Here is a 17,086-nt window from a genome sequence, read left to right as displayed (position 1 = left end):
AGTGTGGCCAGCAGGAGCAGGGAAGTGATTCTTCCCCTGTACTCAGCGCTGGTGAGGCTGCACTTTGAGTGCTGTGTTCAGTTCTGGGACCCTCAGTTCAGGAAGGATATTGAGGTGCTGGAGCAGGTGCAGAGAAGAGCAACCAGGCTGGTGAAGGGACTTCAGCACTAATCCTATAAGGAGAAGCTGAGGAAACTGTGGTTGTTTAGCCTGGAGGAGGCTCAGGGGAGATCTCATCACTCTCTACAACTACCTGAGAGGAGGTTGTAGCCAGGTTGGGATTGGTCTCTTCTCCCAGGCAATCAGCAGTAGGACAAGAGGGCACGGTCTTAAGCTCTACCAGGGAAGGTTTAGGTAGGATATTAGAAAGAAATTTTTTATGGAGAGAGTAATCAGACAGTGGAATGGGTTGCCCAGGGAGGTGGTGGATTTACCATCCCTGGAGGTTTTGAAGATGATACTGGATGTGGCATTTAGTGCCATGGTCTGGTAACCATGGTGGTAATGGATCAAGGGTTGGACTTGATGATCTCAGAGGTCTTTTCCAACCCAGTTGATTCTATGATTCTATATGATTCTATGAAATGCCACAAGTTAGGAAGATTGGATCTTCTGCCTTGGAGTCCATCAAATCCCTGCAATTCCCATGCCCGTGGTAGTGACCAGAGCCTGAATCTCAGAGGGAAGAGTCAAACCCTGCCATAAAGAGATCTCATCCTTCTACCACCCATTTAGAAACTAGTTTGAGCTGTCATGCCTGAGATTTAGCATCCCCACAGCATGTCATATTGAAAGGGAAGTTTTGCCCTTTCATTCATTCTTTCCCAAAGCAGAGTGTACATGGAGTGGTGCAAACCAGTGACACTGATTAATGAAAGAGTTAGCATTGGTGGCAATCTGGTAGAGGAAAATCAGTGGAGAGGCTTAGCTTGCTATCTGGAGCAGATAACTTCAAAGCAGCCTGAGTATTGACTGATGATGAAGTAGCAGAGATAAGAAACACACTGCCTCACTTTTTCAGTGCAGCAATCTGGAGGCATTGCAGCTGAGTATCACACTTCTGGCAGCGTCCCTGCACATCTGTAGCATCCATTGGAAAGAAGTAAACAGCATCAGTCAGCTGGAAAGACTGCTTTCCTCATCCCCCCTGACCCCCTGCAGCAATCTGTCCCAGGTTCAAAAAAGAAAAAATGCTGGTATGTATTTTCCTAGGATCTTTGAGTTGTGTGCATCTGTATTCTTTGTTCTTTAATATGTTAGTGTGTTATGCTTAGCGTATTTGGCTTACTATGACCAGTTAATGTTCCACTGACTAAAAAATAAAGTAGCATGATAAATTCTCGGAAATTATCTGAGAAGGAAGGACAGAATGATTCAGAAAAAGCGGAAGTGGTGCAAGACAGTGTGTATTCAGTCCTCTTCACAAAAGCTCCTTCCCCAAAATGAGAATTTTTGGAGAATGCCTCTCTCCTTCCCTCCTGCTGATCTCTTCCTTCCTTGAACCAAACTACAGGCTCCAGCAACAAGGCAGCTAATAATAAACTCTTCAGCTGAACTCTAGGAAAGCAGTTTGGTCAAGGCTTTGCTTGCCAAATGCTGACCAACACATGTTCCCAGCTGCCAGCAGTGACTCACGGCTAGCCATGTTTCTCACAAAACAGTTGTCCAGCCTTCTCCCCCTCAGAGTATGTTTTGCTCCAAACATGGGCTCCCACTTCCAAATGATGGAGTCAAAGGTACTTCAGGTACATGGTCCTCCTACCATGTCTCATGTTAATGGGATGTACAAGGACTGCTCCAGTCACAATATATTAACACAACTTCTCTTACACTGTGGCTCCTGAAACAAAAACCCCACTGCTGTTTTTATCGCTGCCCACACCAGCAGGCTGTACAGGAACAGCACTGGAACTTCTACAATGCCAACAAGCAGAAAGAACAGGAATCCTTTAAAAATGACCTTTTATTGAGGTTTGTATAATAAAACTTGGTTCTTGCCTTGGGATTTCCCCACATTGCCCTCTTTTATCAGTGAGGACACAGGGCCAAGAGGGAACAGAACACAACTGTGACAGGAGGCACAACATTTTCTACTGGTTAGATAGCAGCTCCAACTACTCTGCTGCATTATGGCCCCAAGAACAAACTCTGGTACTTCACTGGAAATGCTGACTCAGCTGTCCACTGAATTTGCAGTCCTTAAAAGATGTGCAGGTCACCTTCCTGCATGGAGGAGCCCAGTGCCAAGTGAAGCAGCCAGCACTGTTGAAGGCACGTGGATCCCACTCACTCCAGAGGTTGCTCAGAGACTGCCTGGAAATGCATCAGGGATGTTAGAAATGGAAACACATTGAGTCAGGTTTTATGAAGAAGGGGAAATAACCCCTTTAGGGGACAAAAAAGCATGAACACCAGGATGCTGCTGCAGGTATTTACGGAAACCAGGTCAGCCTAGCTTCTCCCTCTGCTGCCCCTTGATGCTAGGAAAGATAAGGAAAGGGGTATGGGAAGAAGTTTGGGCTCCAAAATAGTATGGACAAAGAAGACTTCTTGGATTGGAACACCACTGAATTACACAACTCTCACCAGTGCCAACGTTATGGCTTCATGACCCCATTCTCCCTTTGGTCAAGGCTCTTCTTCTGTACTGCACACATCTGGGACACCTCCCTGACCACAGCGATGCTGTTTTCATGGAGAATATGGCAGTTATGGTTGTTTCCTAAGGGTGGAACTGACTCCTCCTCCTGTGGTGAAATCTCCTCCCACCGCTGCCAGGCTGCTGGCTCTCTGCGCCCTCCACACTGCCCCACCAAGTGCAGCAGCACAGCATTTCTGGAAATACTCTTGCATTTCTAAGGAGAGAAATAACTCACATTGGTGGCATCACAATATCCATGAGGAAGACAGAAATGAAAGCAAGTTAATATGCAAAAACACTGTCATGTCACAACAGTGCACTCGTTACTGGGATAGTAAGGATAATGGAGTACCTGCTCCTTGCTAAATCCTTTCGCTGTTAACTGCAGGAGCATGCTGACCAGGGATAGCTAGGTAGAGGACAACACAGAGGGAAACTATTTCTATAGCTGTTAATGAAGCTTAATATTTTTTACTCATCTGGAGGTGACAGAAATAAACAGTTAATATCTCTTCCTATTTCTCAAGGGTTTTTTTTCCCTTTTTGCTATTCCAGGGCTTAATCCAGAACAACAACAACAACAAAAAAAGAGTAGGAAAAAACCCTGTGCACAGCCTTATGGCAGGACTTTCCAAGCCACAGATGCTGGCTCTGTGGTTGGCTGATCTATCCAAAATAAAGCTCAACAGCAGGGTGCAGTGGAGTAGTTCAGGGGGTAGAAAAGGTCATGTGAATGTGATTCCCACCTCCCAAATGCCACATCTCCTCATGCTGCCTCCCTCTGCTCCTTTTGGGATGTAAGGAATTGTTGACTTGTTTTTCATTTTTTATTTTCAGCCTGCTTTTCCTATCTGCTTGCCAAGTGGGGTCGTTGAAAGTAACTCTTGTTGCAGCCACTTTCCCAGGAGAGAAAAAATAAGGTGAACTATTATTCTGATAGCTTACAGTTGCAAAGGCAGCTAGCAGCTTGGATGATGAGCCTCCCTGGCTGCTCCAAGACAGAGTTGGCATTGTGGGAGCTCAGAGAATACCATGTCACCTTCCCCTTGTCACAGCGACAGGCATCAGCCTGCCCTGGGTGAAACTGTTGACTGCCGAGACTGAAACATTCTCCTGAGAGAAAGAGATCACAAGAGCCTTGAAAAGAGGGGCCTTGAAAGCTGCTGACCTGCTGCGCACAGATGCTTGGCACTGCCTTCCTTACATGAGAAGACCATTTTGGGTAAACAAACATCAAAAAGAAAAGAAATGGGAAAAAGGAAATAAGTAACCAAGCTCATTCTAATAATTTTTGACATTAGAATGCATCCATATCATGTGCTTTTCTTTTGAGAGGAGTCCACAGCATATATTTTGGCCCAGCTGGCAGTACAACCTCTGCAAGTCTAAAGAACATCCCATGCAACCACTCTTGGGAACACCTATAAAACCTGCTGCACATCCATGTGTGGGCTGAAGCAATGGCCAGCTGGGCAGAGGACATGTAAGAAGCATTGACCCATTTTTACAGCATGCATATTCATTTCTGTTCAGGTGTGGGCTACATTTTCATGATGCTAATGATCAAATAATGAAACAAAACACTGCTTGTTTCTGATCAGAGCTATTTCTGAAGCTTTATGTTTGTCAAGAAAACAAATCAAGTCTAAAAATCACACTTTCCTTTGGGATGATATTAGACTAAAGTGGATGATGGCACTGCACCTGTATGTTTTGATGTTGCCAGCAATAAAGATTTTCATAGCAGATGTTTGATTTACCCTAAGCACTACGCAATAGCAAGATGAAAGACCTGCTGCCACTTACCAAACCTCTTGTAGCCGAAGGACTGCACCTCCTCCTCCTCTGCAAAATCGTCTGGAGAAAGAAAGACACAGCAGCAGATTATTAATACTAGCACTGGGAAAAGATGGGAAGAAGTTTTTACACTTAAATGTTTATGAATTAATGTAACTTTAATTGATTTGTTAGGCCTGTTACTGATCTTCCTCTATGTTGCTCATATCCCACCTCTGTCTTCAAGTAGCAAAGGCAGTTCAGAGCCTTTCCCCCAATCAGAATCCCCAGCAGAATTTCAGATTACAAATTGTGCAGATTTATCACCTCGTAGTTATTGTAGGGCCTGCTTGGCCAATTAAGGACAGAGCAGAGCAGACATGCCCCTCATCACAATGACAGCCATAATTGTCACCAGCATGCTGCTTGGGCAGGCTCACCCAGACCACAGCACTCACTCCAGCCAGCTGCCTGTGCTGTGCAGGAACTGGGCTCAGGCTACACACGCACCAGTTTGGCCTTTTACACAAAGTGCCACATACAGCCATGACAAGTAATGAGAGAGGAGTCAGAGGGGAAAGTTGTCCATCCATCCATCCATCCATCCATCCATCCATCCATCCATCCATACATCCACCACCTCCCATGGGCACTAGCTCGGCTTGAACTTGCAAGATCCGATGAAAAATAGGAAATAGAACTGATAAACTCAAGCAGATGAGAAAAATAAAAAACAAGAGGGTGATGATTTTGAAGGGTCTAGAGGGGAAGCTGTATGAGAAGTGGCTCAGGTCACTTGGTTAGTTCAGCCTGGAGAAAGGGAGAACGAGTGGAGACCTCATCATAGTCCAGAGCTTCCTCAAGCGGGGAAGAGGAGGGGCAGGCCTTGATCTCTTCTCTGTGGTGACCAGTGAGGAGTCCCAAGTGGATGACATGAAGCTGTGTAAGGGCAGGTTGAATATTAGGAAAATATCAGGTTCACCAGGGAAGTGGTCACAGCACCAAGGCTGCCTGAATTCAGGAAGCATTTGGATAATGCTCCGAGGCACATGACGTGATTCTGGAGGCTGCCCTGTGCAGGGCCAGGAGTTGGACTTGATGATCCTTGTGGGCCCCTTCCAACTCAGGATATTCTATTGTTCAGTGATTTCATTAAGCCTTTTGTTCTCACCTTTAAGTTAGCAAGCAGTAATATGCTAATAATCATGACTTTATTTTGTCAGAAGCTTCATTTCTCTCCTCTTCCTTCTCTCCTCTCCCTTTTAGCAGCAAAGGAAAAGGCTGGCATCAGCAAAAGAAATACACCCATGACTTCTTTAATAAAAAAAAAAAAGGATATGTTTGTGTTCACATGTTCAGCTTCCTTCTACCAACACAATTCCTTGTTCTGCTGAATCAGGAAAGGCAAAAAGCCCTGCACTGCCATCAGCACAGCCTCTGCACCAGGCAACCAACTGCCAGGGAGGGCAGCAAAGCCCAGGCAGCTCTTCTCCCGTTTTCCTGTTCCCTACAGGGAGCAGACTAGACCCATTCCCTCTCTGAAACACACCATTTTCGCACTGGGAGAAGCCTCCACGGGACCCTCTTTAAACACGACCTAGGACATGGCTTCCCAAGTGGCAGACGGTGCTTCTCAGCCCACTCCAAGCTGGAGAAACACTTGTCTCTGCTGTGATTTCCAGCAAACACGCAGGCAAGCCTGCCTCCATGCTGTGCAAAACACTGCTGGCATCTGACGGCAATCCCTGCTGTCCAAAATCCAGCTTCTTCTGGGCTTTCGTTTGCATTGCAGTGGCGGGGAGGCTGATTCAGCACTCCCGGGTGATTCAGCGGCTGCTGGTGACCTTGTGCCACCCTTCCAGAACAGGATGCTGAGGAAGCTTGCAACCTTTCCATCCAGGCCTTTCCCTGACTTGAGGAGAGCACAGGAAACAGAAGCTCAAGGGCCAGTCAAGGGGTTCACCAGAAGGGAACACTTAATGACTTGAAGTGGAAAAGTAAGCTAAATGCAGACAGATAGGGTGGAGTGCTAAGTCTGTGCTTAGATAGACCTTTTTTTGTCCACAGACTTAGTGTACATGATCAGACTCCTCTGCATCATGAAACTGTGCTAACTGCTGCCGCAGCTAACTTGGGCCACCTCAGAGCCTTGGGGAGATGAATTCAAAGGTAAAGATTCAGTCTGCATTCAGGCTCAACAAAGCCTAAATGATATGAGTGCATGTCCAGCAGAAAAACTGACTTGCTCCACCTTCTGACCTGCAAGGTGCCACACACAGAAGTCTGAGGGAGACTTTGCCTGAAGCAGTAGAGGAGTCCATGAAATAGATCATTTTGCAGAACATCACCCTTTACTCAGACGACACAGCTAAAAACATATTCTTCACCAGGTGACACATTTTGTTTAGTGCCAGTGGCGCTCCTGTCTGCATCTTAAGCTACACCTCCAATTCAGAAGAACATTTAAGAAGTGGAAGAGCCAGTGGATGCTCCTCAGGCAAAACAAACACATGCTGCCTTTGAAGGCAGAAAGAAACCTTTAAAAAAACCAAACCAAACCAAACAAACTCTCACAGTTGTACTGAATGTTATTTGAAGACAAGGTCACCCAACAAAACATGACAAATACTAATAAACCATCAACAACCAAGCTCCTCATCCCAGCCATGAGCTACTCAGGAAAAATCTTCCCCTCTCGTACAAAAGACAGAATGCTGCACAAAATAAGATATCAGCTCCAGAGCCCTTAGCTTCCTGCCCTCTCCTGCTATCAGGCTGTAGCACAATTGCCTCCTTTGTTTCTCAGGAGTGTAACCTGGCTTATCCGATTCATATCTGATGTATACAGTCAGGCTGTCTTTAAATCCTGCGACTTCATTCCACTCCACGTCTCCAAGACCTTACTCCCAGGCTGCCAGCTTCTCCCCTAGTTGTCCTGTTTTCCATGCTTAGCCCAATTGCATTGGCCTCTGGCCACACTTTCATAATCGCATTGTTGTTTCTTTGGCCTTTTCTATATTTGCAACATATATATTTTTATATACATATATTTTAGATATTTCTATACACACAGTTAAAAAAAAGTGCTTTTCAATATTTGCAGCACTGCATGTTGTTCTTGCTAGGGCTGGAGTTTTTTCTTAAGCTTTGGATACTTTATTTATTAGTCTCCTAATTTTGAAGGGCACTTGTGGTGTTTGAAACACAGAAGCGGAGATGGGTAAGGACAGTTTTGTCAAGTAGTGACCCAGCTCCCTGCTCATTAAAATTTCAAACATCGCATAAAACATTTTTCAGTCCCTGTGAGGTGGTCTTGCAAGGGGCAGCAATGTATTTTAGGGCAAGTCTATGAAAATTATTTCACAGACAAAGATCAGAGGTCTTTCAGTCACAGCTGCCACTAGGCACTTTGCTCGAATCGTGTAAATACAACATCTCACAATATTAACTGTAATGTAACAAGTTTAAGGGAAATAAAGATGGAAGAAAGCAAGCTTAGACTAAACATTCAGAAATGAACAGCATTTTGGAAAAAGAGACTAAGATGTGTTGAAAGTCCTACTTCAGAAGAAATGTGTTTGAAATATTAAAAATGAAGTTGACAAACAAGCCTACAAATTTAAGTCCCAAGGCAAAGCCCTGCACCCAGCTTTCTCCTCCCACACTTTTCAGGCAGTATTGCCCTCACTGGAGGCAGCAGAAACTTGTCCCCCTGTTCCAGTGCTGGAAATATTAAAGTTTTGTCACAAGTTCTACAAAAATCTCAAAGCTTCCTGGTATCTCTGCATCAGGAAAACACAAGAGAACCTAAGTTTTTATTGAAAAGGCAACAGCTTTTCTAGAGAAAACTATGAAAATGTGATCTGTTATGAATTACAGAGGTTAAGAAAATACACACCAAGTAGGAAAGCAAATAGTAAGAAAACCTCCAGCATGCTTTAATAACTTACACTTTTAAAGGCAGTATCAGAAACTGGTGTGGCAGAGATTCATGAGTTTTGAGCACCAGTAGCTGATATAAGAAAAAGAAATTTTCTTTTTACATCAGTGGTGCCCATACTTGATTGAGGCTGAAACTGGTGTAGGAGGGGTTTGTTTGACATTGTGAGAACTTTAGGTTAGAAATATTTTTCTTTAGTTTAAATCCAGCCCTTCTCAGTTACAAAGAGAATGACTGGAATGAGTGCAAGTATTTCTGTTACATACATACACATTAATATACAAGCAAGGCTTATTTCATGGGTGAAAAATATAAAGGCCAGAGTCCTCCTTGAAGCAGACAATTAAACAGAATCTATTGATATGTCCCAGACAGAAGAATTAACTCTTTAGTTCTGGGAAGATGAGCCATAATTTTGTTATAAGATTCTCTACCAAGATCTTAGCTGTGACCCAAAAGATAGGGAATCCAGAACAGGAAAGACAAAGAAAGATGAAAAGCTGGTTTCTTATTCCATCGACTTCTACAGAGCTCTGGCAGAAGTAAGGTCCATAAAAAAGGTGAACTTTGGGCAGAACAGAAACACATGTGAGCAACCAATTGTATTTTTAACCATGTAGGGGAAGGACCACCAGAGATCTCCTCTTTCATCAGGTTTACAAGAGTCTCCTTCGATGCTACAACAGATTATCATGGGGAGCTTACAGCAGAATGCTACAAATGAGTGTCTCATTGTAGCTGAGTAGTAATACATCAGATATTCAGATATCTTGGGAGTCAGTGCCCAGCAAGAGTTCTGGTCAAAAAAAAAAAGCTTTGAGGTATTTTGGCAATATCTGTGCCCCACCGAGTACCAATGCCAAATTCCACTTGCCCTGCAGTCATAAGTTATTACTGCAACACCTCTAATAAATACAGTTGTAGAGTTAAATAAGATACAGTACAATGCTTCAAGGGAGTGGGAATTACAAAAAGGCAGTTCAGCTGGGGATTAACACAGCGAACAGAGGGAATTCATTTAATCTAAAACAAATTAGACTCTCATTTGATTAATTTGCTAGAGGCAAAGCAAAAATCTGTGGAGTAGAACTGTTTAATTTCTCATTCTTGTTCTTAAATCTTAAAAAAATTAATCATGGACCACTTATGAGTCATGCTGAGGTCAAGTAAGAAAGAGCTGGCCTGGAGCCAAAAAGGATGCTAAATCTGCCCCTGAGACTATATAGGGTCTATAACCATGGCACCACTTGGTCCTGTTGCTGGAACAGCACCAGATCTGAGGAGCCTGTGGTGCAAGGTGATTTTAGGGAAGTTGTTTTCATTTTATCCCCTTCCTTTTGTGGGTGCCATTCTTGGCATACAGAAGGTGTTAGAGAAAGCTCTAATGTACATGTCCAGCTGTCACCTTTTAACAGTAGACCCTGCTCAGCCATGTAAACCTAATTAACTAATGAAGCAAACAAGATCTCAGAACCATTAGAGGTGCTGGGTTGTATGGTGGCTGCTGACACATGGTATCCAATAATTTCTAGAACATTTGTGTGCTGTGCACATAAATAAAAAGTCCTTGTTTAAAGACTTTGTTTGAAGTCTTAAATAAAGAAAAGACACCAACATTCTACACTGCATTTCAAAATCTGGGGAAATCTATTCCAGGAGAGAATGAGGCATCTGGACTGAAAATTGTCATGCCAAGTTTCAGCTCAGATTTTAGAAATTCCTTTATAACCCCCTGAAAACTTGAATTACAGTACATTAGAACCTACCCCTAAGTACCAGGTTGGAAACTCAGAACTACAAGATTAATTTGTAGTAAAAATGACATCCAGTTGTAAGATTTTCCTTTAAAATAAATCTCCTTCTAAAAGGGCTTTAATGGTTAGGGCCCTGCCTTTCCTTCTGACTTAATGGGAACTATAGAGCTATATCCCAGATATAAGTAATTTTTTTTTTTTTTAGCTCTGTAAAAATCATTGTATTATTAGCAAGAACAGATACTTACTTGTACCATTTGGAAAGAAGCTGTACCAACTAGTTGAAAAAACATGATATTCCTCTTTTTGACCCATAAATCAGTGTGGATGAAGAACTCTGCTCAGAACCGTTTAACAAGTGCATCTCCTTAATGAGGAGTCAGTGTCAAAAAGCTACTCCTGCCCGCTCTCTCCATCTCAGCACTCTTTTGGTGAAAAGAAGGAACTCATCCACTTGTGAGGTTTCTATAATGTTAACAACTGTTCAGACAGATGAGAACAGCAAACACCAATATCTTTCTCATATCACATTTCAAAAGCTTTTTGAGCAGCCACGAGATTTATATGCATTTCTGGTCACTGTTAACTGGGTCTACATTCAGAGTGCTGACCTAGAGGTGAAACAGAGCCAGCAGAAGCACAGCAAACAGCTGTGGCCTTCAGATGTTGATGACTTCATCAGTCTAATTGGTTTCCATTGGTTTTCTTAGCTTTTATTCTAGACAGTCTCCTGCTTGTGCTAATGGGCTGGTCATTCACTTCTCTTCACAGATGCTCCATTTCACTAGTCCTCTTCTGCCCTTCTCCACTGCTTTTTCCTTATAGGCTCTTTTCATAGTCAAGTTCTTTCTCTCTGCCTCTATTTTGATAAGCTCTCCCTCATAAAATCCTGCCCCACACTTAAAACAATTCCCTATGGACAAGGTCCCCAGCTGACATGTCACACTCACAATGTCACAGTTGTTGCTCTGAGTGTCTTGTCTGTATTATCCATCCCTTTCTTTGTCCAACTTGTCACGCAGTAAGCTCTTTGGACAGGGATTACATGGATTCTGCATTTGCAGAGTATCTGGTCTTTAGGGCAGCCGTGGTAGAGGTTCAGCTGAGGCAGTCCTGGAAGAGAGCCCATCTCCCTGCATCCCAAAGCATCCTTTGGGATGCTGTTTGAGCTTGGATTCTGGCAACAAGACTGAGGCTCTTTCCCAGATCTATCCTTCAGATTGCTGATCTGGGAATTTATCTGATTTCAGCATACAGACTGAAAAAGGCAAGGTTCTAGAGCAGAGATCCTCTCTTTGCACATATCCTAAAACTCAGATTGTGTCTCTCATCACCTAACACATGCATAAAACAAACAAAACAAAGAACCATCACAAACGGGTGCATTTCAGTACCCTGGTCTCAATCTTCTCCCCTACTACTATGCCCAAAAAATGCAAGCGCTCACATTAAGAACACCCAACCCCCACGGATTATGAAATTCAGAGGTATACCGACAATGGCTCTAGTTTTGCTTTTAAGGCACAAAATGAAGCCAGTAAATAAGGGTGTTTCTTGAACAAAATATGTTAGCCTGTAAGTGCCACACAGCATCATTACAGGACTGGGGGTAGAAGCAGTTGCATGGTGTGGAGGGTCAACCTTAGAAGTTAAAAGTTTAAATCATATCATATTTCAGCATAACGATTTAAGAGCAAACAGATCTGTTCTCATTAGTGCACTGAAAAATCGTGCCTCCCTGTCTGTATGGCAGAGGAGGCAATTAACAGCAGCATTAAAATGGTATGCACATTCCTAACAGCACGTCTCTATTACCTCCCATAACTCATTCACTTTGTTCCTCAGTGACGTCCCAGTCTTCACCTCAAATTTATGCACCGAAAGGGATTACAGTTTCAGGTGGAAGCAGTCGAACTCCAAAGACAATTCATCTTAGGTTCTCCCTCACTCATACAGACCACACTCACATTTTGAGCAGGATCAGGTTCACTTTCAGTGCCTTGTAAAAAGCGTCTTTATTTTGCTTTCCAAGGGGGAGGGCTGGAAGGAGAGATTCTCTGTTCTGACACACAGAACCTCCAGATAAGGAACGTTTTGTGAAGCTGAAGATAACTGGGCATGCATCCTTTGCAGTACTGAACTGCTTTCATCCTTGACATTTCTTCTAGCTCTCTTTATTTTACTCTTTTATCTCTGCAAAGCCTGATCAGCTCTCTCTATGGAAGATTACCTTTGCCTCCTTATCCTAGCAGGCAAGTGTCAATCTCTGGGCACAACGGTCTTTGAGTGCGAATCTAAGCAAACTCTTTAGTGGTTGTGACAAAAAAGGGGCTCTGTTCAGCCCTCAACTGTAGTGAAATCAGTCTAAAATAAATTTATGTTGTCCAAAGTAGGAGAAGAAAGAGCCACAGGAGATTTTAGATAACTCCCTTATTCACAGGGATAGGCTTGCCCATGCTATTCTTAGTCCTTTGTGGCTGGGAAAGTAGAAGATTGAAAGCAAAGATGAACAATTACAACTTCTTACTGAAAATACGCCTGTTGAAAATAGCTTATATATTAATTCTGCTCAATATCCTTTGCAGATGTACAGTAATATTTCTATCTGTGCAATAACAGATTTCTCTTGCAATTTCATAGCTTCTAACACTCTGTTTTCCTCTATATCATTAATAAGAATATCCTTCAATGTATGCTTGCATTTCTCTCATCCGTTTGTCTAAAATCCTCTGTGCTACCAACCAGTTCAGGATACACACTGTCTATATAGTAGCATTGCTCAGGATTTGTTCTGTGTTGTATCACACATTTATTATAACTGCTCATGCCTTTGAACTTCTGTGTTAGGGTCCTGTGACACATCCAACACACAACACTCAGACCTCCTGCATATGTTTCATGTTTATGTCACTATATTCATATAAGCTCTGTTATAACTGGACTAAGTAAAGGTTACTGGATCACTCCACTTCTAATCCTTGGTTTTTCAGATGCTTTCCGGCTTCTGCAAAATGCTCAGGATGGGATTTTTTTAAAAATTCATAGTTTGAAGTTTCTACCCAGGAAAGACCTATCTGCAGATGACTGTTCGTTTGATTTGGTGCATACAAAGATGAGAGAGAAAAAAAAAAGAGAGATATACTTTTCTGAAATATTAGAAAATTAGAAATTTTATTCCTTTAGTCTTTAAAAATAGCAGTTGCATCATGGCATCAAACCAGTTAAAGACAAAATCCATCAAGAAAGTAAACCTCGTATAAATAAAGTCTTTTCAAGGCAGTCAAGAAAGAACAACTGAACTTATGTCCACACTCAGCTTTTGCAAATGTAGGCTTTACCTTCAGATTACATACAGGCTTCAAGATAAAACACAGAAGAGACAATTTTAGCAATATGGGCTGATATCTCATTAACTGTCTGATATAGTGTTCGCTGTATAAGGCCAACTTAGGGTAAACTGAAGTGGCACATCCTGTGAAAGGTCAGTGTACTCTATCTACTGAAAACTGTGCAGTAAGCACCTTAAACTGTCTTTAAGTAAACTGGTTGACGCTAAGAAAGCTGAGCTTTCAGGCTAGGCCATTCCTGAGGCAGTGCAGGCTCCACTGATTTTAGTGGAACTCTACCAAGGACAAACCTGTTTCTCCCTGTGCATCTTTCTTATCAAATGAGAGGAACTGCACAGGACAGGGTATTCAGTCACATTCCAGTTCTCCAGCACAGGATCCCAGACAATCTGCCCTCCAGTACCATCATTATACAAGGAGTACATAGCAAGGTGCTTGTGATGGCAGAGGAAGAGAAAGAGGAGGAGAAGAAGAAGCAGGAGATGGAGGAAGAGGCAGAGCAAGCAACAGAGTAATGGAAAGAAGCAGCTGAGCTACTTCAGGTATCACAATTAAGAGCTTCTCTGGCATCCTGGAGCAACAGTCCCAAAATGACCACGTTGACTTTGTCAGTGCCTGATTTTTGGCATTAGTATTAAGTCATTATACAAAAGGTATCCGTATTTCAGTTGAAAATACTTATTACCAGCACTCTCATGACAGCAGTGATTACAGATAGAGTTTAAAGTAGTAATGACAAAATATATCACAGATATATGGGAAGAAGTTCTCAGTTTTAGCAATGCTTGTCCCTGTCTTAAATTAGGGCCAATGTTTTCAAGCATGTGGTGGTGTTTGACTATGAGGAAGCTGCTTTCATTTGTTTCCCAGGCAACAAATAATCCTTCATACCCCAATAAATAACTACAACTTAGAAGTATCATTTGATAAAGATAAATCTGATCCTAAAGCAGTCAAGTCCCTATATAAATCACATGAATTATTAGTAAAAAAAATAATCACAAAGTTTGTGAGCTCAGTGTTGTTTGCTGGAAATTAAACTGCCAGCATATTATACGTAATTTGTTTTACTGATTTAAAACATAACACATTACGAATACCAGCAATGGGAAATATAATTTATTCCTTACAGATATTTAGTGATGTAATTATTTAGATATTCATCCATTCTCCAGAGAGAGTAGATACAGAGACAGCTGCAATCAACAGATCATTTTGTTGTTATTGAGAAAAATGTTTAACTACACCAAGATCTACAGTCATACAATTATCACCACCATCAAGTGTAAAGACAAAACATGAAAAACCAAATCTGTACCCAGAAAAGGAAATCACCAAGTCAAGATTTGGTTTGGCCCTCTGACTTCCGTACCACTGACAATGGCACTTGGTGTGATGATTTGTTTGAAGCTTCTCTTTTCTCTTGTTATTAGCACAGTCATTTAAGTATTCTTCTCTGCATGTTTTATTACTGATTTCTGTAACTCTGTGAGGGAAAGAAATAAGATAGCTGTGATCACTCTCAGGGAACCAAATGGTAAGGACTAGCACTCTCTCTCAATGGAGTGTGGGGCACCAGCAAGTGCTCCCAGCAGGCAAAACATCTTCCCTGCAAATGCCACTTCTCTGCTTTGCAAAAAGCAATGGAGGCAGAACAGAAGGAGATGCAAGTTGCATTATATGTTATTGCCACCCTTGGTCCTTTGCATCCTGCCTCTCCCCAAAAGCCCCCCAAAGAATGGAGCGTAAGGCCTTCAGTGATAACAGTCACTGTTTTATATCAATGGATCCTCATTGTACTGGTTTGTTCCTGCTATTTACACTTATGCTGATAATGGCAAAGTGATGACAAATTTTTTGGCAAGAGCACCCTATAAATAAAGAACACTGTAAATACATTATTTTTAATATGTTGCATGGTCCTGGAGAGACACCATGCCACAGTGTCAGAAGTAACTTAATAGTGTGTGTGGGCTTGCAAAATAAATGCCCCCAAAAAGTTTTTCCTCCCTTCAGGCAGCTACTCTGGCAAGTGAATAAATAATCACATCATTTGGTGTCCCAGACTCTGGAAACTCAGTGTAACTATCATGATGTTTACTGGCCTCCTGGCATCTGGAATAAAACTCTGCAATCCAAGAACAGGCACACTGGTGCCCAAAAGCAATTTTCTTGTATGTATGGGTTTTTTTCCTTCCATCCTTCAAGTTTATTTTTGCATCTGAAACAAAACTAGATTTGAGTCTCACAAACTCCCAACTAATTCCTAAACTTTTCATAATTTCCTTTGATGTCTTCATTGTAAGTACTCCCCAGTGTGAAAAGTCTATGCCTTTTGATGCAAGGCTATCGATTTTCATAAACAGAAGGCTTTCTTGCAACCCCCCCAACACATCTTTACTAGGTTACCGTGTAGCAAGTTGGCAATCTGCTTCTTTATTTAATTTTAGAGTAGGTAATACCTCTGTCACAACTTTGTAGAACTTTGCTAGAACTTGCATGGTTCCCCCATTTAAAACAAAGTGAGAGGGAAGGGAGGAAAAGAGGGGAAAAAGCAAAAGAAACAAAGTTTCAGTTTGAACAGATGCAAAGCAAAGATCAAAAATTTTCCAGGCGGTGGATGTTGAGGAGAAATACGCCAAATACATTTCACAAGCCAGTTAAGCCTCTACTGGCACCTAATCACTGCCAGATGTTTAGAAGAACATCGCAAAACGCTGGCAAAAAATAAACAAATAAGCCAGGGGGGAAACACAAGTCTTCTTCTCCGGGCGCCGGCGAGGGGGAAGATAAAAGTTGGGTGCCGAGAGAAAACGTGCTGGGGAGCGCACTCATGACGGGACACGCACGCTCGCACAAGGACACCCTCTCCCGGACCGGCACTGGCCGACACAAACCGAGCCGCGGCGGCAGCGCAGCCTCCGGTGCGCGGGGCCAGGGCTCGTCCGCAGCCGGGCCGGCCCCACGCGTGCCCTGGGGTGGCGGTGAGACCCGCGCTCTGCCCCTCCCGGCACCGGCTGCCCGTGCCCTGCCCACAGCCGGCGTGCCCTGCCCGCCACCTGCCTGCCTGCCCGGTGTCCCGACAGCGCGCGGCTTATCCCGCTGGCACCCTCCCCACTGACCGCCCTGCCTGCACCCTGCCCGAAATCCCCCCACGATGCAGACTGTCCACATGCTGCCCTGTCCGCACGTCGTCCGCACGCTGTCCTGCCCGCACCCTGACCGCCGCCTGCTCCCCTCCCGCACACTCTTCCCGGACGCCGCCGATCCCACTCCGCGCTGCCCGTTCCCTGCCTGCCGGTGCCCGGTGCGCGGTGCCCGCGGCGCACGTGTGCTGGCGGAGAAGCGGCCGCCCTGCTCCCGTCCCTACCTTTCATCTTGGCGCCGGGGCGGGTCTCATAGGACGGACGGGGCGCGGCGGGGGCTGCCGCCGGGAGCGGCGGACGGCGGAGCGCTCCCCGCTACTGCCGGGCCATGCCGGGGTCCGGGCGCGGCCCCGCTGCGCAGCCCCGGCCGCTGCCGCTCCGCTCGCCGTCGCTGCTCGGCCGCCGGCGGCACCGCGCTCTCGCCGCCAGCCCCGCGGAGCACGGCTCGGCCCCGCCTCCCTCCCTCCGCCCCGGGGAAGGGG

General features: G+C 44.0%; 1 protein-coding gene across 1 annotated transcript in view; it reads right to left on the bottom strand.

The window, feature by feature from the left end:
- The window catches only part of COLEC12 (collectin subfamily member 12), a 100,116-nt gene extending 83,234 nt beyond the window's left edge, over nt 1-16,882 (bottom strand). Inside the window, exons 1-2 of the mRNA XM_027881738.1 lie at nt 16,829-16,882; nt 4,448-4,498 (exon numbers count right to left, since the gene is read on the bottom strand). Of these exons, the coding sequence (XP_027737539.1) occupies nt 4,448-4,498; nt 16,829-16,835 (58 nt within the window). The 5' untranslated portion in view covers nt 16,836-16,882. The remainder of the gene's footprint in view (nt 1-4,447; nt 4,499-16,828) is intronic.
- Between the last annotated feature and the right edge of the window lie 204 nt (nt 16,883-17,086).

This window comes from Empidonax traillii, unplaced genomic scaffold (assembly GCF_003031625.1).
Source record: "Empidonax traillii isolate 1590-97213 ecotype Southwest subspecies unplaced genomic scaffold, ASM303162v1 scaffold94:size1391941, whole genome shotgun sequence".
Taxonomy (NCBI): Eukaryota; Metazoa; Chordata; class Aves; order Passeriformes; family Tyrannidae; genus Empidonax; species Empidonax traillii.
This window is presented reverse-complemented; position numbering and strand designations above follow the sequence as displayed.